The sequence below is a fragment of the Vipera ursinii genome (assembly GCF_947247035.1).
Source record: "Vipera ursinii genome assembly, chromosome: 1".
Taxonomy (NCBI): Eukaryota; Metazoa; Chordata; class Lepidosauria; order Squamata; family Viperidae; genus Vipera; species Vipera ursinii.
This window is the reverse complement of record NC_139512.1, coordinates 316,818,029-316,840,978: the sequence shown is the minus strand read 5'-3', so window position 1 is coordinate 316,840,978 and position 22,950 is coordinate 316,818,029. Positions and strand designations below refer to the sequence as shown.

General features: G+C 37.4%; 2 protein-coding genes across 4 annotated transcripts in view; one reads left to right on the top strand and one right to left on the bottom strand.

Moving 5' to 3' along the window:
• The window catches only part of PIGF (phosphatidylinositol glycan anchor biosynthesis class F), a 50,552-nt gene that overhangs the window by 12,562 nt on the left and 15,040 nt on the right, over nucleotides 1–22,950 (top strand). Inside the window, exons 5-6 of one of the 3 annotated variants that reach the window (XM_083370850.1) lie at nucleotides 4,502–4,610; nucleotides 12,885–13,234. In XM_083370850.1, coding sequence (XP_083226976.1) covers nucleotides 4,502–4,610; nucleotides 12,885–12,998 — 223 coding nt within the window. In that variant the 3' untranslated portion in view covers nucleotides 12,999–13,234. Of the gene's footprint in view, nucleotides 1–4,501; nucleotides 4,611–12,884; nucleotides 13,235–22,950 lie in introns of those variants that run through there. The other 2 variants (XM_083370851.1, XM_083370852.1) reach the window with 2 other exon arrangements.
• The window catches only part of RHOQ (ras homolog family member Q), a 29,584-nt gene continuing 19,974 nt past the window's right edge, over nucleotides 13,341–22,950 (bottom strand). Inside the window, exons 3-5 of the mRNA XM_083370874.1 lie at nucleotides 18,115–18,279; nucleotides 15,435–15,530; nucleotides 13,341–13,577 (exon numbers count right to left, since the gene is read on the bottom strand). Coding sequence (XP_083227000.1) covers nucleotides 13,422–13,577; nucleotides 15,435–15,530; nucleotides 18,115–18,279 — 417 coding nt within the window. The 3' untranslated portion in view covers nucleotides 13,341–13,421. The remainder of the gene's footprint in view (nucleotides 13,578–15,434; nucleotides 15,531–18,114; nucleotides 18,280–22,950) is intronic.

Genomic DNA, 22,950 nt, shown 5'->3' with positions numbered 1-22,950 from the left:
GTTGACTTCTAAAAAGCTCATCACATCTATTTTTAAAATACTTGATTTCTTTTTAACTCTGTAAGTTTGGTCTGAAATGATACTACTGCTTAACTGGCACTATAATATTATGGTATGTTTTCGTTCATAACAATTAATGTAATACATTGTTAATATCTATATATTTCAGGGAAAGACATTTTTTGTCACATTTTGATTCTCATTTGCATTTTTCCCAGTTTCCGTGGAATAGGTTCCTTTGTTCCATGAGTCAGAGAACTCTGTGATATGTCAGATTCATTTTTTTCAGCATCTTTAGACCTAGAAGATGGAGGTGTGGGTTGAGAAAGCAAGTTGCATAATCTTTTTGCTTTAAGCCAAGTTCATCCTTAAGTATAAGAAAGATATAATATACATTTTATTTTATAAAATATTAAATTCTAAAACTATCAACTTGAAATAAAATTTAAACATCTAGATTTAAAAAAAAATTGCAAAGAGGATAACAAATGTACTTTTTTGTATTTCTGTGTAGGCATAGCTTTGGGATTTCAAAGTAATGGTTGGTTGGATGATAATGAGATTACAAAGATTATAGCATGTGTAACCAAAGATAGCTAGTAATAGCAGTATAAGTATAATACAGTTTAAGTATTAAGATGAACTGAGTTAATTTCTGAAAACACATTTTTCCTTAAACCTGAACCTTAGAAGAATCTAAAAATGCAGGGTTACACAAGCACACATTCCATTAGCCATCACACAATGGCATGACATGTAGCCTCTGGAAAACTCCCTTGTACATTTGTGAGAGTATGATAGTGAAAAAAGGCAAATAACATCTTAGTATTATTAGGCAAATAGTTTTGGCTTCATGGAACTTCTGAAAGATCTTGGGGATTTCCAGGGATCTGGAGACCACATTTTGAGAACCACTCCTACAAAACATCAAACACTTAAGTGAGAAGCATCTCTTTTTTGAGTCAACTAAGCATTGTGGTGGTAGTTTTGTTTATCACATATACAGATTGAATTAAAGCACCTGCAGAGTGTTTAAGGACAAAAATATTGGTGCCTGACTCAGTCCTTGTATTTTATATGTATTTGGTCATCTAATTTCTGCAAGTGATAAAGCACTTTAAAAAGTTCAAAAACAAATGGCATTGAGAGCATAGTAAAGCAAAAGTGAAAAACTATATAAGTGAAGAGAGTTTTTAAAAAAACAATCATGCTTTGAAACTTCTTGGAACACTAGTAGACATGATCGCCTAAGTCTTCTTCAAGGTACTAGTAATGGTGTTTAAAGCCCTACATGGCAGGGGTCCGGAGTACCTTAGGGAACACCTGCTGCCGGCATCAACTTCCCTCCGCCCTGTGCGTTCCCACAGAAAGGGCCTCCTCAGGGTGCCACCGGTCAGAGAATGTAGATTGGTGGCCCCCAGGGGGAGATCTTTCTCTGTGGGCGCCCCGGAACTATGGAACCAGTTACCGGTTGAGCTCCGGACGGCGCCCGATCTTCGCTCCTTTCGCCGCGATCTAAAAACATACTTGTTCGAACAAGCCGGCCTGGCCTGAGGGGGGATTGGTGGGGTTTTTACTATCATTTCATTGGGGTTTTTATTATGTATTAACTGTTTTTTATGTGCATGTATTTAATTACCTTTTAACTTTTGTAACTCTGTGTTTTATTCTTGCCCTGTACACCGCCCTGAGTCCTTCGGGAGAAGGGCGGTATAGAAATATTAATAAATTAAATTAAATTAAATTCTTGGAGCTGGGAGTTCCACTAATTGGCATTGGAGCAAGTCAGGGTCCTTCATATATTCCATCATAAGTACCTTAATAAGGGATGTACATAAGAGTTTTTCCAGCTAATATAGGCAAATAGCATCATTTTATATTAATAAATATAGAGAAGAACATACTCAATGCTTGTACGGGTGTATTTTGTGACAGCTGTGCTGGCTCCAGAAAGTCAGCTTATATATGGTACAGATTGCATCTCATCTTTTGGACCGGAGGCACAGAGTTACCAAAGTTTCTTCCTGCCTACCCAATATGTTTTCCTAACCAGCTATTTTCTCTGGAGTGGGTGGAATAAAACACAACCAATTTTAATTAAAAACCCAACGGCTGCTGTTAAATAAGCAGAAATCCCCTCAGACTTGAGGAGGGAGACAATTGCAGAAAGCAACAACTCTGTTGCTTCTTCACATAAGTGCTATTCACAGTTTCCATAACATCTGACAAGAATATAGGTTTCACCTGTGTAAAAGTACGTGATCTGAATTATTTCTCAGTTGTGAATTTAAATTCTCAGCTTGTGAGTCTTTTGTTCCCAGCTGAACATAACTGCTAACATAATGAAGAAATTGCAGTATAGTCCAAATGGCTCCTGACCAAATCTAAAATTAATTAGTGAATCTTGCTATGCATGTGGAATTCCTACATTGCATCAGTGCCTCTGAGGATGGGATTCTCATCCAGTTGACAGATTTTGTTCCAGTAGTTTTGCTGAACAGAATATGTGTCCCAGTATTTATGATACAGCATTTTTGCAATACGGTTTTCAACTAAGGCACATTTTTTACTTTTTTTCCTCAGAATTGTAAGTAATGAATATAAAATTTGTGATTTTGATCTATCAAAAATTTTGATCCATCAAGTCAATGTTGACTCTTAGCGACATTTAGCTATATTTTCCCCATTTGTCAATCATTTTATATATCCTATCCGTGTTGTTTTCTTGGTTAAATACAGGAAGGGCTTTTTATTGCCTTCTCCCACACAGTATGAATTGATGTCTTTATTCTGATGATCCTCCTCCTCCAGCATCTTCCTATGTGGTTGACCTGGTAACTTGGTTATGTTTAGTGTTGTTGGTTTTATTTCAGCTCATAATTTTTAAAATTTATTGTTTTGCTCTGATGTTTTCAGTCTTGTTTTTATTCTCTGTTAACTGCCCAGAGTCATATGTTTGAGATAAGCAGCCATAAAAAATAAATAAATGGATGAACAAGTGAATGAACAAATTAATAAACAAATGAAAAAATAATAAATCTTTGCTACCTCAAATAAGTGTCTGTTTGCTTTAGCTCCACAGTTAACATGACCTTCAGGCTTTGAGTGTCCCTGCTGGCAATATATATTCTTGGCATACATTTCTGACTTCCTGTCCTCATCCCTCACAAAAACACCATCACAATGAGGCAGCACAATTGGGGGCAGGGTGTTGTCTGGTTTATGGTTTACTGCATTGTACAAACCCAAATAAAAGTTGTTTTTATTCAGTTAACCATGCATTAGTTATTGAGCCAATCTAAGCATAAGGATAACTAAAATTTTACCCTTCAAGGCAATCTCTGGAATAATTTTCTATAACGTAGTACAGTCATTACATCAAACCAACATTTAGTATATGGTTCATATATTGTCTCTTTTTTCCCAAGTGGCAGTTCCTTCCCTTTTTTCCTGCGTATACAATTGAACAAAATGCCAGACTTTAAAGCTTGCCTTAAGCCAAAAAGAAAAAAGCTGGGAATATACAGGATTATTTTAATGATCAGCAACGCAGAAGTATTTTAACAATAAAATGATATGGTTCTTAATTGCATATATTGCATGATTTATTTCCTCAGGAAGATCCAATAAAACAGTAGGTGCATATGGAAATTTTTAATTAAAAATAAAAAAAATCAAAATCTCCGACCATTTTATCCTTTTTTAGAAAATAATGAGCCACACTGGATATATAGAAAATACTATTTGAACAATTACATTTTCAGTATGGAAAAAAAATCATACTTAAATTACATAATTACCACTTGACTCCCTTGCTAGCACTTTCATTATCTTATTATCAACATAGAATTGAATAGATTCAGAGTTAGTAAGAAAAAAGAGATATTGCAGAAATTATCCTGAGGGAGATACAAAGTTTTCATGCTGTGGGAGGAAAAAAAAACATTTCCATAATCAGCAGAAGTAGAAGTGCTCCTTAAAGCACTTCAGAATAGATATTTTGCCAGGATGGTAGTTTATATTGTGACAGATAGTTAATGAATTTTATAATGTTCCAGGTTCTTAAATATACTGTATTTATTATAAGTAACATTAAAAAGTAAAACTATTTTTTTAATTATCAGCAACAAAACAAATTATAGTTCAATCTAGAAGCATATGAAGACTTCAGATTTTCTATGAAGTCCATATTTTGGACTTCATCAAAAACATAACTTATAAATTAATATGACTAGAGAAAAAACAGAGGGAGTTTATTATTATTCTTTGCCAGATTATCCTGACTGATGAATCCATCTAAAAAACATCCCATTAAAGATGAGTGGTGATGGAATATTAAAATCTAATTTTGAAGTACAGTAATAGATGGGAATCTGCAAAAGAGTAGTACATATTTTGTAACATTACAGTCTTGCATAGATAAGTCAAAGCTATGGGTGAGTAAACAAATCAACTACTAAAGAATACACACTTTTAAAGATTAACCTTCTTTCTTTTTTAGGGCTATGTCTATCTGGGATAACAATCTCCAGATTACCACAATATGCAGTGTGGTGGGAGCATGGCTTGGAGCATTTCCTATTCCACTGGACTGGGACCGTCCATGGCAGGTTGGTTGCTCTGTCTGTTTTATATAAATTGCATAAAACTGATCAGACCAGCTCCATCCAGTCCCACATTTAGTTTGCAATTACCTTACTCCCTTATAAAAGCTTATCAGCAAAGTACAAAGGGTCTTTTCTATTTTTCCTTCTAGCATTTTCTTTTCATACACTGGTGGTCTTTAAGATTTAATTGTAATTCCATTGTAAAGAATGTTGAAAACAACATGGTAGAATATTTTCTCTAACAAGCTGGAAGTGGATGAAGCTACTTCCTCAGTGTGAGTTACGTGGTTGCCAGAATACTTCAAGATGTACTCAGTGCAAACAAGGCCTTGCTGCTTGCTAATGTGCAGTTAATGACATTTTTCAAGTTCAAGCAGTAGCCAGTCAGCATCCAGCCCATTAATGTGATGGGAGGCCATCCCCACTTATGCCATCTGAGAATGTGTCCTGTGGTGTGCTGCTACCTTCCATTAAAAGCACTTAACAAAATGCATTTGAAATGGCTATTGGCTTCAGATTGATCTTTGAAACAGCCTTAGCTGAGCCACCCTGTGCCGAAAACATGTTTTGTAGTTTTCCAACAAGGCCTTAAGCATTTTGCTGTTTGTAGGAAAAATGAGAAGCTGGCAGGATTGCAGGACCAACTGTACATTCATCTGCCAACATTGCTGTTGGGGAAGGGTGGAGAGAATAAAGTGATCTGCTAATAATGTAAAGTGGATTAAAATGTTCTCAAAGCAGAAAAACCCGCAGCCAGAGAATAAAGGTATTTGGCATTAAGCATTCTGAATCTTGCTAGATTGAACAAATTGTCTGATGTAAATAAATATAGTCCAGTTTTAATTACTATTCTTGTACCATTTTTGTCTCAGATTAAATGCCAATGAACTTGCTATATAAGTCAGAAATAATAATGGAAATTTGGGTCATTGGTTTCTTCCTTTTTTAAAAAAAAGCATACATCTAATTATATTCCCACATATTTTTACATTAGATAGATCTATCATAAGTAACATGTATCAAAATATAAAGCAAATTGAGGACAAGCCCCCTAAAACCAAGTTATTAAAGGGGCACACCAGTGTCCCATTTCCAAACATGCTATGGCTGTGAGAAGGACGGGAGAATCCCAAGAAACAGGATGAGGTAGAGTTCCCCTTAAGAGGCAAGGCTGCCCCCCCTATTTTCAGAGGAAGACTTTAAAAGCTGCTTTCAGCATCTTTATGTACCCGGAAGCTCAGAGCTAATCTTCCACCAGCAAAATGCTTGACAGGAAGAGGACTTTGTTGAGCAAGGGGTCTTTGAACAGATTTACTGGGATATCACTTTTCATGTATTAGAGCTAAATTTGTGGATGAAATAGGTTTTAGTTCATTAAATCTACATAATAACTGATAACCTTAAGATGGCTCTACTCTCCTGGAAGTTTTAGAAAGCATCCTGTCAGCAATATTTTGTTTTGCCATTTCTCCTTTCGGAAGCCATTAGAAATGATTAGGTACATAGCAGCAAATGTAATTATAGGCGTGGTACAAATGGGCAGAGCTTTCCAATTCACTACCAGGCTTTATTTTATCACCCTCTTAATAAGGGACACTGAATGAAAGTGTGTGTTTGTACATGTATTTAGATTAATGTTGCAAAAGCAGTTTATACAGTAAATGAGCCTGTAAACTATATCAAACAGATGAGTCACTGGGATTGTGCTGGAGAAATAGGTCTCAAGAAATAATCACCTGGATAATTTATATTGTTTTAAGAACAAATGTTTTTAAAAAATAGAGAATTGACTCATAGAAAAAGAAATAATTTTATGAATGAAAGAAAGTATAAGCCTTGGATGTTGCAGTCTACTATGGTATATCATGTAATAGCATATAGCATATAAACTTTATGCAGAATTGACTTGCGAGGCCGGTGTGTGGTATGTGTGTGGTGCAATTAGTTCACATGGTGTAATAAGATGGAGGGTTGGTTGTCACTGTGAGTTGGGGGGTGGGAGCACGAAGGGTGGCTCATACATGGTTGTACTTTGACAATAAAGGTTCATTCATATCCTGTGCAGAAATTTGGAAAACCTATACAGAGTAGTTCAGGTATTTGGTGCTTCGTCTTCGCATTGATTAGAAAGGAAGGTATGCACTTTGAGAGCTTCTGAAGTCTTGAAATCTGCAGGTCCTGGATTATATAATAACATATTTATAAGGGACGCAGTGGCTCAGTGGGTTAGGACGCTGAGCTTGTCAATCAGAAGGTCGGCAGTTTGGTGGGTCGAATCCCAAGTGCCGTGTAACAGAGTGAGCGCCTGTTACTCGTCCCAGCTTCTGCCAACCTAGCAGTTGGAAAGCATGTAAAAATGCAAGTAGAAAAATAGGGACCACTACGGTGGGAAGGTAACAGCGTTCCGTGCGCCTTTGGTGTCTAGTCATGCCGGCCACATGACCATGGAGACATCCTCGGACAAGCGCTGGCTCTTCGGCTTTGAAACGGAGATGAGCACCGGCCCCTAGAGTTGGAAACGACTAGCACACATGTGCGGGGGAGCCTTTACCTTTTTAGCTCTTTTCTAGTTCTTTGGATTTGCTTTAAGCTGGTGCAAAATTAGTTTGTCACATTTGTTCCCTGCGCTTATTTCGAGATCATACCAATACTCTAAAAACATTTCTGCAATATCCGTGAGAGAAGCAGTGGACTCTAGTTCTTACAATGCCTCTAAAATATTTAATAAAGAAAAAGGGTGGGAGAATGGAAAAGTGTTGCACAGTATGAGAAGCAGAAGAATGCTTACAGAGAGGGAGTTATTTTTGTATTCCTAGTTTAGAAAACAATTTTTGTAGCAGAGGCATTTGGCAGGATAGAGTGAGTTGGAGTGACAACTTTTTGAGTTAATCCTAAATTAATTCCCATGCAGTTTGTCTGTACTGGTAGTGCTAACCTCTGTAATTCAGTAGATGTTTAAGGTAGTCTTGAATCTAAGTGATGGAAAACGAGCCCAAGGATGCTATGCAACCCTCTTCTTCCATGACTATATTTTCTTTCCTGACCTAAGTGGGGGAAAAAAATACCCTGAGCCTAAATAGGCTCATTTCCAATTTAACTAGACTTTGGTCCCCAAAGAATCTTGGTTATGCAAGGAACAAGAAACAGTCTTTAGCAGTATTAATCTCATTAAATCTGGTTGTATGAACTTATTTGCCTTGGCTCCTTTCTGAGTTGTGTCAGGAAATCTGGTCTGTACCTTTATGTAGACTTCTGAGAAGGAAGATGTAATCAAAGTGATAGGTAGGAACAGCTTCTGAGTCTGAAAGCTCAGAAGACAAAGCCTCTGATCCCGGTGACTGACCCAGATTGGACCCTGCAGGTTTAAGTATGTTGGACATAAAGGGAATGAATGATGCCAGTTTTGCATACAGAGACTAGTACACCATTGCCTTGATTATTTTTTATTATTGTTTAATGTCTGATTAATTCCTGAAGGAATTGAATTTATTTTGAAAGAAAATGTCCATTAGAAATTCAGCCTTCACCAGACCAAATAATGCAGTTTGTTAGTACTGAATATACACTATTTAACATTCTGCAGAAAATACGCAGTGCCATGTTACCGAACATGAATAAGTAAATCTTTGGTTTGAAAAGCAGGCATGACAAATTGAAATGGTGACCTTTCTCAGGCTGTAAATCAAAGGTCAAAGCAAGGTCAATAAGCGTCCCTAAGGCACCTCATGAACATATTATTATTTTGACTGCTCTTCTGAAGACCTCCAAATAATGCTATATATAAAACACTAAATGCACATTTAGTGATATGAAGATTAAATGCTCAAGATCAAATCAAAACAGATTACAAACAACAAAGGAGCTGGTTTGATGCATTACAGGTAGTCCTTGACTTAATCATCATTTGTTTAGCAACTGTTCAAAGTTACAAGTGAAAAAAGTGACTTACAACCAGTCCTCACACTCATGACCATTGCAGTATCCCAAAAATCACATGATCGCGATTTGGGCATTTGTCAACCATCATGTATTTACAATGGTTGCAGTGGTCCGGAGTCAAGTGACGATAATTTGTGACTTTCTCAGCTGGCTTCCAACAAGCAAGGTCAATAGGAAAGTTGGCAGGGAAGGTTGCAAATTGCCATCATGTGATAGCTCGCTTAACAACCATGGCAAAAAAAAATAATAGAAAATTTGGTTGCAGTCACTATTCACTTAAGAACCGTACCACTTAACGAGAAATTTCCTAGTCTCAATTGTGATCATAAATTGAGGACTACCTGCATAATATGATGGAAAATTTTAACAGATAGGAGAACATGTGGAATAGGTTGACTCATTTTCCTGCCTGTTCTTTTCAAAACTAAAATATGTTTCATCAACCTGGAGCCCTCCCCTCCCCCCCAGGTTGAATAGGACGATATCTCAAATATCTGTCAATTGTGTTTCCAAAACAACAGTAAGGAAAGATATTTTAGAATTTGTTGGTATGCATGGATATTGCAAGCTGGAGACAGGAGCTAAATGCCACCCTCACACAAACTGTTTTGCATTATATTGCCTGGAACACATTTCATTTGTAGTCCGGGAGATGAATAAAAAACAAGATGAAGGACAAAGGATTGTAAATTGTGCAATTAAGGAAATATACATTGTGTATACCTGTAGCTTAGCATAGCACTGTAAAGATAGCCTGGACCTATAGCATTGTACAAAAGAGGAGAGATAAACTGCAACATAGTGTTTTTATTAATTTAATTTCATAAATTAGAATATGACCTCTGTTATGCTATCTGGGCCAACAGGTTTTGGTACTGAAGTCAATTCATTAATAAAATAATTTAGTCTTTAATTTTCCCTCAATGTTTAAAAATGTTTATCAAAGAAAACCATTGGTATCGAGAACATTTTCTCAAGCCATTTACTTGTTTTACCTTTTACTTGAACAAAGAGTGGTTCAAGTAAGTTAAAGTTCATGCAATTGGATAGCAGTTCTCTGATTTGTCTAACTGGGCATTGCCTTACACGTATATAAAATAAATTCTAGTATATGGTTGTCTGTGCAAACCTCCAAGCAAGTATATCAGTTTTCACACCTGGATGTACAATTCTTTGGATGTACTTCATTGCAAGAGCCAAATTCCTGATCACAATAGTTGAGAACCATGAGAGTTGTTGTCCTAAGAAATTTAATTGTAGAGTATTACATGAAAATAGCCGAAAGAAATCTACAGGCCAGCCCACTGATGTACTAAGGCAAGGGTGTCAAACTGCTGGCCCACGGGCAGCTTTCATCATACCGAAGCCGCGCCCATCCCATTGCTGGCAATGCAAAGAGTGTTGCGATACGTCGCAACACATCATGTGACATGGAGAGTTTGACACCTGTGTACTAAGGGGTCCTCTGACATTGGGATGATTGTTGAAAATATCTGTGCATACTTTTAATACCATAGAAATAGTATGGATCACTGTATATTGTCCATATTAAGAATACACAATGATAACTTTTAGATTGGAACAGATAACTAAGATTGCTGCAATGTTATATCTGTAACTCTAAAAGTGAGTGCAAGACATTCCCAGTTCTTCAGGTCAGATTATTTACACTATGTGCATGCAGGAGCTGTGTCTTTGCACAAAGTTGGTTTTTGGCCACAAGTTCATCATCTGTTCCATTCATTTTAGAGTAACTAGCTTAGAGCAGAATGTGAATCATGCCAAGAAAGGCCATTGTGCCAGCAGTTTGCATTCACAGGTTAAGAGTCCCTTTGCTACAAGAGGCTCAGCAATCAGCAGAGTGGAAATAAATATAGGCTTGCTATGAAAGTAGTAGCCCTATTCAATGGCCCTTATGTAGGGGTGTGTGTGTGTGTGTGTGTGTGTGTGTGTGTGTGTGTACAGGTGGCATGAACAAACCCTTCCTTCCCCATTCTCACTACCTTCTTTATGGGAAGGACAGCTGTAGAGCAAGACTCTTCCCTGGGTTACAGAATCTTTGAACAATTGATTTAAGTGTGGAGGAAGCAACAAGAGCATGAAGGAAGAGTAGAACTAGCTAGCCCTATTCCTCTTTTTTCTCACACATAAAAGCTCAGACAAAAGAACTATGAGCCAATGCCCCTTAATGAGCTTTCATATCCCTTGTCTACTTTTCTGTTAATATTCCCATCTGCAATTAATTTTATCTTTTATATCAAAATGGGGGTAAGTAGCCTGCTCAAGGCTAATGTTCTTAAAAATGCTCACTGAAATGTCTTTATTTTATATTTATAGCTTGTAGATTTCAAATCTGAACTAGGCCTTAATAAACTCTTAACCCATTTTAAAATTTAAATCATTTTCAATGTGCTTTAACAATGAATTTGCAGCTGCAGGACACATTCATAATTGTAAAAATGGAGTCCTGCTGAACCTCAACCCATCCATTCCTTGTGTGCCAGCAACCCCTTCCTCTTGCCATGGTTGAGCAGCAAAAATGAAAGAGGAAAACTCCTCCATAGAGCTACATATAAAAATTCTCTTTTTATAATTCCACCTATGTTAAGCAGCAAATATTTCCTGTCTTGGCCCAATAAAGATAGCTTGGACTGGATTTCACTTCAAGAGAGAAAAGTGATCAAAATAATGCCCTAACCCTAATTGAGGAACTCATTTGATTGCATATCCACTGGAATTTAAAGCAGCATTCATTTGCAATGGATTCATTTTTATTACACTGACATTTTGTGAGTTAATCAGTAAAACCAATCAAAACTATTTTATTGGCTAAAAAGGTACCCTGGATAATTGACCAACTTTTTAATTTTAACTTTTGTGTGTGTGTGTATATATATATATAAATTAGAAAGCAGGCACTATCTTGGAAGAAGCATTTATTTTTTTCACATTCTGAAGCTTTCTTCTCTATGATGTTTATTTTTTTTAAATAACAAGTATGCTTTTTCTCTGTAAAGTTATTTTGTTTTATTCAGATTCCATTTCAGTTGATCAGTTAGCTGGCTTGTTTAAGTCCCTGACTGATAGCCTGAGTTCTTACATACAAGTGGAATAGTGTCTTTATTTTGTTCTGAATGAATCTGGCTAGCTACTTCTGATTTCACCCATCACAAACAGATTTGGAGTATAGTTTTAAGGCTTAAATTCAGTTAGTGCTGCATAAATGGGGAGTTTTGCTGCCATGTTTCAGCTGTGTAATACTAACTGCTGAATTCCACATTCGGCAATGCTCCCAGAATTTTCATCCTTACATTTTTCAGATATTGACTAAACACACAGGGATATTGGGATATTAACTGCAGCCCCACCTCATCTACCCAACTTGGAATTCCAAGTGCGTGTGTAATACACAAGCAGCAAAAATACTTCAGAATTAATGCCAATTAGTTTCATTTGAGAACAGCACCGAGAGGTAGGAAGAGTTAAAAAAGAGAAATCAACTGTTTTGCGATGGCTGGATCTCGTTCCAACCATGGGAACATTCTCTGAACTAACTTCTGCTCAGATTTCTCTTGCTGGTATAATGGGGCATTTCAGTATAGAACCCATTTCCATCCCCCTAATATTGTGGACCCTAAGCAGCTTCAGAAGACTATAGGAAAAGCGGTGAATTGGGAAAGACCAGCCGTTCTTCCATTCTTCTCCTGGATCAGAAGTCGCCAGTGATGGAGAATCTTCTATCCACAGAAGATAGATGCTTAGATCTAATTCAATTTGCTTTCTAGCATGATAGCAGAACTTTACCTTGCAAATATTCATTGCTATTGCAATGAAAGGTCATTGCATGAAGCAGTCATTATGATTTGTGCCCCTGCCCTTCCCTTTGATTTATGGTCTCCTTTAATGTTTCATTCAGTTGTGCTTCAATATCATATCTGTTACCCAGCTAACCTAGGACTGAAAGAATACAGTAGGGAAAGGAGAGAGAGAAGCTTTAAAAAAACAACAACAGCAAATTAACTGGAAAATAAGAACACATCAACTGCTCTGACCACAGATGCACCACGTATTTCTTACCTGATTTTGATCAAGCGTCATATGGAATAGCCACCAGCTAGTTACACTTTAATGCACAGAAGTTTTAAAACTGTACAATTGTTCATATTCCTAACAAATGTTTGATGGCTATTACCATTTTTTTAACCATTTTCGGTAAAAGCACGTCAAGCCTTGCAAAGGATTCTGTGCCCCATTTTGGTGTCTTTCAGTTATACCAAAAACTTGTGCTCAATGAAGATCATCCTTTTCTTCTTCTAATGCAGCATTTTCCTCTTTCAGGTGTGGCCCATTTCGTGTTCACTTGGAGCCACCTTTGGGTATGTGGCCGGTCTCTTTATTGCATCTTTGTGGATATATTGGAATAGGAAGCAGCTTACATACAAAAGCAGATAACTGGCGCAAGGAGGAAAGGCATTTTGATTGTGAGATTCCATGAAGACTGCACAGGGGTACGGCCAAAACAAAAGGCTTTCCAAATCTTTTCAGAGCATTGTTGGGCTTTACTCTTCTTTTTTATAGCATGGTCAACATGCACTGGCAATTTTATCATACATTTGTTGTATGTCCTAAACTACATTACCCCTGAGAGATTGTACATTCCTTCCCATATGAATAAAATCTCCACAGTAGATGGTGCCTGCTTCTTTACATGTTTGTGATTTTCTCCCTCCCCTTCTGGGTTTCACAAAATGCCAGTTCCTAAAATCCGCTTCCCTGTCAGTCAGTGGATTTCTCAATAAGCTGTTGCTGTCTTGAAGTGTACATTTGCACAGTGTCAGAAGTTTCACAGTACTCGTGGCCATTGTCCAGCAGCTCTCATGTAATCAAGCAGCAATTAATGCATCTTGAACCTATTCTCTTTTTCATTGTGTGTTTCTTTGGAGTTAGAATGGCTATAATGGCTTCATCAAAAACAGTCTTCAATCCTTTCTGTGTCAAAGCTGAGCATTCCACATAACAATAGGCTCCTATCTGTCAAAAAACAACAACAACCAAATGCATTTAATAGCTACATAGACAGTGGGCATCTTCCCCAAACTCTGTTAGTGAACTCAGGGGGCTTTCATTTTTATTGAAACATCGGTGTTTGTTTTTTGATTCGTCTTTGCCCTGAGAAAAACATTTCAGCACTTTACCTTCCATAAAAAGAAGTTTGTCTTTTGGTGACAGATTTAGAATTCTTCCCCTTTCCTTCAGGGTTTTAAAAAAAACATTAAATACACTGGAGTTTTCAGTTTGTTTTACTTTTGGTAGTATATCTGTATCTGAGCCATTTTAGGAAAGTTTAAAGAGCAAATGAAGCGTACCAATATTTTAACGCACACAGAGAGATTACCATCAAACATAAAAATTTCTATAGTTAAAAACATTATCACACCTGATATAAATATTATACTTTGGAGACTTAAAAATTCAGGTGATTGTTTTAATTTTCTCAAACGTATTCTCACTGTGTTCCATTGCCTTGTATTGAAGTAAGTTATCTTTTAATTATTGAAAAGTACTAAATGAACTCTTACTTATAATATCTAATTCTATATTTTATTCACAAACAAAACAGCTATATTAACAGATAAGATTATGTACTGCTTAATTCTAACATCGCTGCTTTTAAAATGTAATATAAAAATCTGCATTCTTGCTGCTCCTTCTCACTGAAAGAGACAAAAAGTAGCACTGGTCCATTTGGAAAACAGAAAATCTAGTTTATTCCCTGAGATTGTGGGCACAGCTAGGATTTTGGGAGCACATCCTGCCCATGCCAGACAATATTGACAGCTGGCCATGCAGGAAGTCTGGAAAGAAGTCACATATGGAGGAAAATGGTGCAGCAATGCAGTATTAAATTTTAGGGATAATTTAATGTAAGAAAGGTGAAAGAAGAACCCATGTGCAGAAAAATCTGTTTGTAATTTATGCAAATCCTCCACATCAGCTTCCTTATGGCCCTTGTCCACAGTTAATGTGATGTATAGCATAACAAATCATCAGGAGGGCATTTGGTTAGAATTGTCGTTATATAGTTTATCTGGGAATAATTGAACTAAAGGGCAATTGTCCCTCCCCCCCAATTTTCTCTTTTTTTTTACATGAAAATGCTATACTAAGGTCTACTGATTTTATATTTTTATTTACTTGTTAAGAGTTATGTCCTCTATATCCTATATCCAAGGACTTAAAGGGATATACATAGAAATACACTTTCTTGTTGCCATGAACAGCAACTTCTAAAACACAGATAGTCCTTGAGTTATGACGGCATTCCTGTCAGCCATTGCAACCTCAGGATGTTTGGATTTTTAAGTGCGGGGTGGAGGGAGTGTGCTACATAGTGGGTCAGTGAGGAGTGCTGGGTAGGGTGCGCACTATGTAGTGGGCAGGAGCTACGGCGTGCAGATGTGCTGCGGAATACAAGCACTCTTGTACTCTTCAGTGGGCTTCTCAGGAGAAAAAGCTGCAGGACTAACTTATAGGGACGACGTGCAACCTTCCCTGGTGGTTTCCACATTGACTTTGCTTGTGGGAAGATGACAGGAGGTTGCAAATTGCAATCATGTGACGTGGCACACTGTGACACTGTAATTGCAGCTGGGCACCTGAGCCTCTGAATTGTACTCACAGGACCACAAGAACTGTTGGAACTTGGAGGACTGGTCATAAGCCCATTTCTTCAGCACCGCTGTAACTCTGAGCAGTTGCTGAATGAATAGACTTAAGTCAAGGATTACCTGTAGCTTGGGCTGATCCTTTTCTATGGCTGCTGCAAGTCCACATAATACCAGTCCACATAATACCAAGCAAGATTTGAATTCTAAATCTCCAGCTTACCTCTTTTGCTAATTTAACACCTTGCTCCATAGATACTGGTTTTTCTTTCATGTCATTTAGCCTTGCTAAAGTTTTAGGATCATCACGAAGATCGATCTGTTAGGAAAGTTACAGAAGATATGTAGTTCTTCTACATGTTACGAATCAAACTTTACATCACAGACTTTATAAAAAAAGAAAACAGAAGTGGCTCCAATACACGGTGACAACGCTGATATCTCACTGAACACTTTGGGATTTGAATTAGGCATGATTAATATTGAACTTGGTGAGATTTAACCACAGCTAACTCAGGCTATTCAATCTATAACTTTTGCTTTAACTGGAATCTTAAGCCTATTTCCGTACGGTACTGTGGTTCAAATAACCGTGTGCAAATTAAAAGGCCCTATGATATTTCCAGAGAAAGCCCTCAAAAGGCATCCTCCCAAAATTTTAGCTCCACATACAAGAAGCGAAGAGCACACAAGAAGTCAATAATTTGAATATGAGAGGCAGGGATTGTTTTATCTTTCTACTTATTTTCTTTCTTCTGCTTATTCTGAGACTAGAAATCAATTAAGAAAAAGTTTGGAGGAAATTTGCAGAAGAAAATTGGTAGCTGGAAAAAAGAAAGGCTAAATGTTCCCCAAACCATTTGCAGCTACGTACATATTTGTTTATTGATTTATTTCACTTAGGCACCACCAACTGCAGAAAACATAACAGATATACAAATTACATTTTTTTTTAAAAAAAAGTAAAATGGCAAATCCAGCCAAAGGGCCAAAACATATATCATGCACCCAGCAAAAGGCTTCATCCATCTAAGCCAGAACCTGAGAAAAAAGCCAGGTTTTCAAGGCCTGTAGAACATTATCTGAGTGGGAGCTTGAAAGTGTCTCTGCATGGCTACTGGCAAACGGATAATTGCGAAACAGTTATTTCATAGACACAACTACTCTTTGCAGCTTCAGAATAAACTCTGGACCTTTGTGGTTTCATGGATTCAGGTGTTGAGAGTCAAGCAAATTTATTTCAGGCTCAACTGTGGCATACTTGAAGCCATAATAAAACTTGCCTTTTAGAATTGCTGCAGCTCTATGGAGCTAGCTTGCTTCTATATTTGTGAGTTCCCTATTGCTGATTCAAGCAGGCCTTTCAAGGTAAGAGTGAGCTGATGGGATTTGCAGCCAACTCGTTCATAGAAATCATTTAGATATATTGCATAGAGACAAACTGATAGGTGGGGGTGGGGAATACAAGCAATTTTTAAATTTCCTTAGTGCAGAAAATGAATTCAGGGATTTCCAGCTTTCTAGCATCAGTGGCAGGGCAGTAAATACATGAAAATATTTGCTCACTGTTTTTAATGCATGAAGTCTACCTGATTTTCAGAGATTAGGGAGTAGGATTACCAATGATATGTCCTCAGCGCCTAGCTCCATCTTGAATATCAGAATTAATTTCATGGTTAACTTTTCAACATGAAAAAGAGGGAAATGGTAAGATGCATAAATTGTGAATAAAAACGGGGGGGGGAGCAGGGTTTGATTTTGCAGTAATATATACTTGAAACCATATATGGAGTGGTTGAAAAAGAAAATGGTACTTTCTTACTAACAGGATACCCCCACATTTCTATTTGGAAAACCAGTGGTGGGCACTGAGCCCAGACTGCCACAGTCACATGGGTAAAAATGGGTGAACCAATTATTCTCACCCAGAGTACACAGAGATGTGTGTCTATATATTTATCAGCAAAGGAGACTCGTTAGTGACCACAAGACTCTTCTTTCCATCCAGCTACAGCATGTGATACCCACGCTTGTCTGAATCAGCTGTTTGGATCCTATAACTGCTGCTTTATTGTTTATGAGCAAACATCCTTTTTGTTCAGAGCTTTGCTTTCAATTTAAATGCTGAAAGAGGTTTTAAAAATTCATAAAGAGGTCAACGCGGGGGAGAGGGGTATTGTCAAAGGACTTCGTTCCCTAACAAGAGCAACAAAAGTAGATTAAGATGCAGTTTTGTTTTCTCTCTTCATTGGGACAGTTTCTCCATTCCATAGTTAATCTTTCAAGGCCTGTTTACAACTAATGGTGTTAATCACAGAAGGGACTACAGGGCTCCAGTTGTCCCTTCTGGCTCTAAAATTAGATTGCTTTGGATGCATTTCTTGTTATTTTAGTTGCAAACTAGAAATGTAAGCCTACATGCTTGGAAAGAGCAAGGGGTGAGGAAACTGTTGCTTGATCTAGAAAGAGGGAGAAGCTACATTTATCTGACAAAGAGGAAATTATAGGTATTTAGACTTCATTTGAATTATAAGTGGTTAAGCCAAAGATTTTATGGGAAAGGATGAATTTGAAAAGAATTTTCAGGGAAAAAATAAAAAAAAATGGCACTATTCTCAGAAGGGTATCATGACGCAGGAAACAATTAGAATGGGCACAGCCCTTGAAGAACGTAGGAATCTGTTTAATAGCTGATAGTAATAGAGTTAGAGAAGTAAAGATCACAGGAAGGAACTTCACTAATCTTTAAAGGTTCTGAGAACATTTCAAAGGCAAAAACGAGCAGTGCATGTGCTTTTTGTAAAAGAAGAAAATGTCTTGCTATTTTGGATGGATGGATGGACAGATAGGTAGGTAGGTAGGTATAGATAGAGATAGACAGACCGACAGTTTAAGCCACGTACCTGGGTTCCAACCAATAAATAAGGTACATTTGGTGCATATTCTTTAAGTTCTGGTACCCATTCCTCCTTCACATTCTGAAAAGAAGCCGGATTTACCACAGAGAAACAGATGAGGAAAACATCAGTCATGGGGTATGACAGCGGTCTGAGGCGATCATAGTCTTCCTGAAGACAGACAGACACACACACACAGACATATATATTACTTTTCACTAAAAATGTGAATTTTGATCAGAGTCATTTCTAATGGATACAGATGCTGGTGTTTCTAAGCGATCACTATTTCAGTATTCTAAATAAACTGAAAATTAAAAGCTTTTTCCAAAGAATTGCAGATTATCCTTTCCTCCTACTTTTAGTCCATTTGGGTGGTAGTATTACTATAAAAATTAGACAGTTACCTTCCCAGTCGGCTTCTACAATATATGGAATAATGGATATATATTTTAAGAATTATTTCACACACAGCAAATAAGAAAAAATGTCTTATTTTTCAAGACATTAAGCCAAGCTGTGGATGTTGCTTGATTTTAATATTTTTGTGGAGCGTCTAAAAAAACAAAACAAAACAAAAAACCCCTGAATTGAACTACTAGTTTATTTGGTGAGGTCCTCACCCAAAAGATTTAAAAGCATTTTTTTCTGAATTGGATCAAACATTTAGGAATATGTTATCCATAAAGGCCAATCAGATGCCAATAGAAAGTCCACCTGCAGGGCTCAATTGGATATCCAGGACTTGCTGCCTCTGATCCTGGAAATAGCCTAAAACAGCTGTCACAACCATTAGCTGTACTTTATTTAAGTCTTCTTTGAAGTAGTTCACATTAGCATGTGATAATTAAAATAAATAAATAAATAAATAAATAAATAAATAAATAATTGTTTGAATTTCTGACATCATATATCTGTCATACCATATATCTGTCTCGACTGTTTCATTATGCAGCTTCCCTGCAAGGGATTGGATATTCTTATTATATGGCATAAAAACTAATCCCTGTCCACTTTTTCAGCTCCATTCATAATCTTATACATCTCAAATACTGTAGCCTTTGCTCATTGGCTTCACTTCTTTTACATGTTTACTTCTATTACAATAGAAGTAATAGACATATATTGAAAGACTTACTACTACTTCCTTCCATAAGGATGGAATTTCCTTTTTTCACAGCAGCTGGATGTTAACCTCTCTACTCTGCTGTCCTTGGTGCTGTTTGAGCTTGGTTTCATTACCCAACTAGGTAATATCATCAGTGTGATATTAGTTGGTAATGAAATGGCTTTAATCAAACAACCAAGCTCAGAAGCACCAAGAACAGCACAGTTCAACCCTGCGTATATTCTCTTCTATTGGAACATCTCAATGACAACTGCAGGTTCTCTTCCCTGTTTGGGAAGCACTTGTAGTTCTGACTCTAGTAGCATAATGTCAAGTTAAGATTTTTTGTCTTAACATGTATCACTTGCTCACACTGATATTTGACATTTTAAAGCCCAATATGCAGAGATCCTTTGAGAACCCTTCAGTGTCCCTTTTTTGTTAATTAGTCAAAATAATATGAGGTTATCCATTATTTGTACAGCCTGGCTATTCATTCCTAATTCTAGATTATTCTTCATTGCATCGAAACTAGTGTCTTGCTAACGGATTCTTGGGGAATCTCACTGTTTACAAACCTATATTTAAGAATACCTACTTTTTAAAGTATTTCTCAAATGAAGTAGTACTATGAAATGGATAGCACACTGCCATAACTATCTATTTTATCTTACTAATTAATAAGGCAGAGAGAAAGTCCCTGCTTCCAGTCTTTGAAACATATTTTTAGAGCTAAGATTGCCAATGCATCATAATGAATCTCAGTTTTGGATCTCCTGGCCTAAAAGAAATAAAACTAGTAAGAGTAACGAGACCTGTGATTATGTATAGCAAGAATGGAGTATGTTTTAAAGAAAAACTTTATGTGGTTTTTCATGTTAGTTTTGTTTTTAAAAAAGTCACAGAGGATAAGAATATGTAAAATCTGTGGCTGATAAGAATATATGGGTTTGGGGTATTTTAATATTAATTTTATTAATTTTTATTGTAATTGGGCTACTTATTTAATTCTTTTTTAACGTTTGTACATTGTATTTCATTGTATTTATTGCCCTGTACACCGCCCTGAGTCCTTTGGGAGAAGGGTGGTATAGAAATTAAATAATTATTATTATTATTATTATTATTATTATTATTATTATTATTATTATTATTATTATTATTATTATTATTATTATTATTATTATTATTATTATTTTATTATTTCTCTTAAAATACAGTACTTTCAAGATTATCCAATGAAACAATTAACTAGAACAGATTTCAAACAGCAAAAATTCATACAACACAATCAGTCAATAAACTTTACTGTTACTGGGTGTGCTGAAAGCTAGTAGCATTTTAAACATATCATTTCATGGAGCTTACTAGCCATGAACACCAAAAAACATAACTTTCATGTACAAAAGACAGTTAACCTCTAATGTGACAAGCAAGCCGCCTGGAACATTGTAATCTTTATGGTTTTAAGACTACAAGCAAGCCACAGGAACCTTGGGGGGAAGCGATCATGCAATATTGGAATTCAACATTATGGAAGCACAAGCAATAGAATACAGCCAAACTAGAGTCTTGGACATTAAAAGAGCTAATTTCAATAAACTTAGAGAGACCTTGGGAAGAATTCCATGGATGAGAATCCTAAAGGGGAAAACAACTCAAGAAGCTTGGGAAATTTTGAAAAGTGAGATAATAAAGGCCCAGTCTAGCACAATACCAACAAAGAAGAAAAATAACAGCTTTCAAAAGAAACCAGCATGGCTGCATAAAGAACTCTCTGATAAACTGAAAGATAAAAAGATAAAAAGGACAAGGACAAAAGGTTACAATGATAAGGGTACAATGCAGCTGGCAGAAAAACAGAGTGAGACGTGCTGAGCTGACAAAACAGAAAAAACACAGTGACATGGTCCTCAATGGAACTGCATCTACATGGAAGGAAGTGTGTAGTGGGATGCCCCAGGGCTCTGTTCTGGGCCCAGTGCTCTTCAACATCTTCATCAACGATTTGGATGAGGGGATAGATGGGGAACTCATCAAATTTGCAGACGACACCAAGCTAGCAGGAATAGCCAATACTCCAGAAGATAGGCTTAAGATACAGGAGGATCTGGACAGACTCGAACACTGGACACTATCTAACAAAATGAAATTCAATTGTGAAAAAAGTAAGGTTCTACATTTAGGCAGGAAAAATCAAATGCATAGGTATAGTATAGGTGGTACCTTGCTCAATAGTAGTAACTATGAGAGAGATCTCAGAGTCCTAGTGGACAGTCACTTAAATATGAGCCAGCAGTGTGCTGCAGCTGCCAAAAAAGCCAACACAGTGCTAGGCTGCATTAACAGAGGGATAGAATCAAGATCACGTGAAGTACTAATAACACTTTACAATGCCTTGGTAAGGCCACACCTGGAATACTGCATCGTTTTGGTCACCACGATGTAAAAAAGATGTCGAGACTCTAGAAAGAGTACAGAGAAGAGCAACAAAGACGATTGGGGGACTGGAGGCTAAAACATATAGGGAACGGTTGCTTGAATTGGGTATGTGTAGTTTAATGAAGAGAAGAGTGAGGGGTGACATGATAGCAGTGTTCCAATATCTCAGGGGCTGCCACAAAGAAGAGGGAGTCAAGCTATTCTCCAAAGCACCTGAAAGCAGGACAAGAAGCAACGGATGGAAACTAGTCAAGGAGAGAAGCAACCTAGAACTAAGGAGAAACTTCCTGACAGTTAGAACAACTAACCAGTGGAACAACCTGCCTCCAGAAGTGGTGAATGCTCCAACACTGGAAGTTTTAAAGAAGAGACTGGCCAGCCATTTGTCTGAAATGGTATAGGGTTTCCTGCCTGAGCAGGGGTTTGGACTAGATGACCTCCAAGGTCCCTTCCAACTTATTATTATTATTATACTAGCTTTCTGTATTCACGTCGTCATAGCCAGTAAACACGATCTTTTCTGGATGGAAACCACAGCAAAATCTGAAAGTAACTCCATACTTGCAAATTAAATCTGTTTTCAGAGTGTACTGTCTTCACACTGTTATTAGAATGAAGATAAAGTCATGTTTAAGGAACTAAAAGTCTTGTAAGAAGGACTTCATTTCTGAAAGCTGCCTTCTGTTATTATTGTTATGACCCAGATAGGCAAGACCAGGCAGGCCTCCAGAGAGTTCTTTATTGCTCTTGGTAAGAGTTAACCTGGCAGGCTCCACCCCCAGTCCCCCCAAACAACAGCCCTTAATTACTTGGTAAGTCCACAAGGCAAAAGTCTGGACAGAAAGCCAGGGCAGTTTTCAGAGCCAGGCAAAGGTCCAAGGCAAGGAGCACTTCTCAAAACAAGACAGGGTCCAAGGCAAGGCAGGTCTGAAGGGAAAATCTTCAGGCCTAGGGCAAGCCAAAAACAGTCCTCGCAGAGCAAACACAGTTCTTGAAGCAAAGCAAAAGGCAGTCTTTGATGCAGACAAAAACAGTTCTTAAAGCAAGGCGAAAGCAGGCAAAACTGTGGGACTGTAATCTGAAAACAAAACTTGTTCCTGGCAAGTGTTCCTCATGGCGTCTCCTTAAATATAGCTCTCCAGGTGAACCTCATGAGGAGGGCGGGTCATCCTGCACTAACTCTAGCTTCTTTCCATTCTTCACACTCGGGGACCAGGCGGGCAAGGCATTTGCTCTTCTCCACAGCTCTGGAGCTCTTCTGGTCTTCCTTGACCAGCCTGAGACCTCTCTTC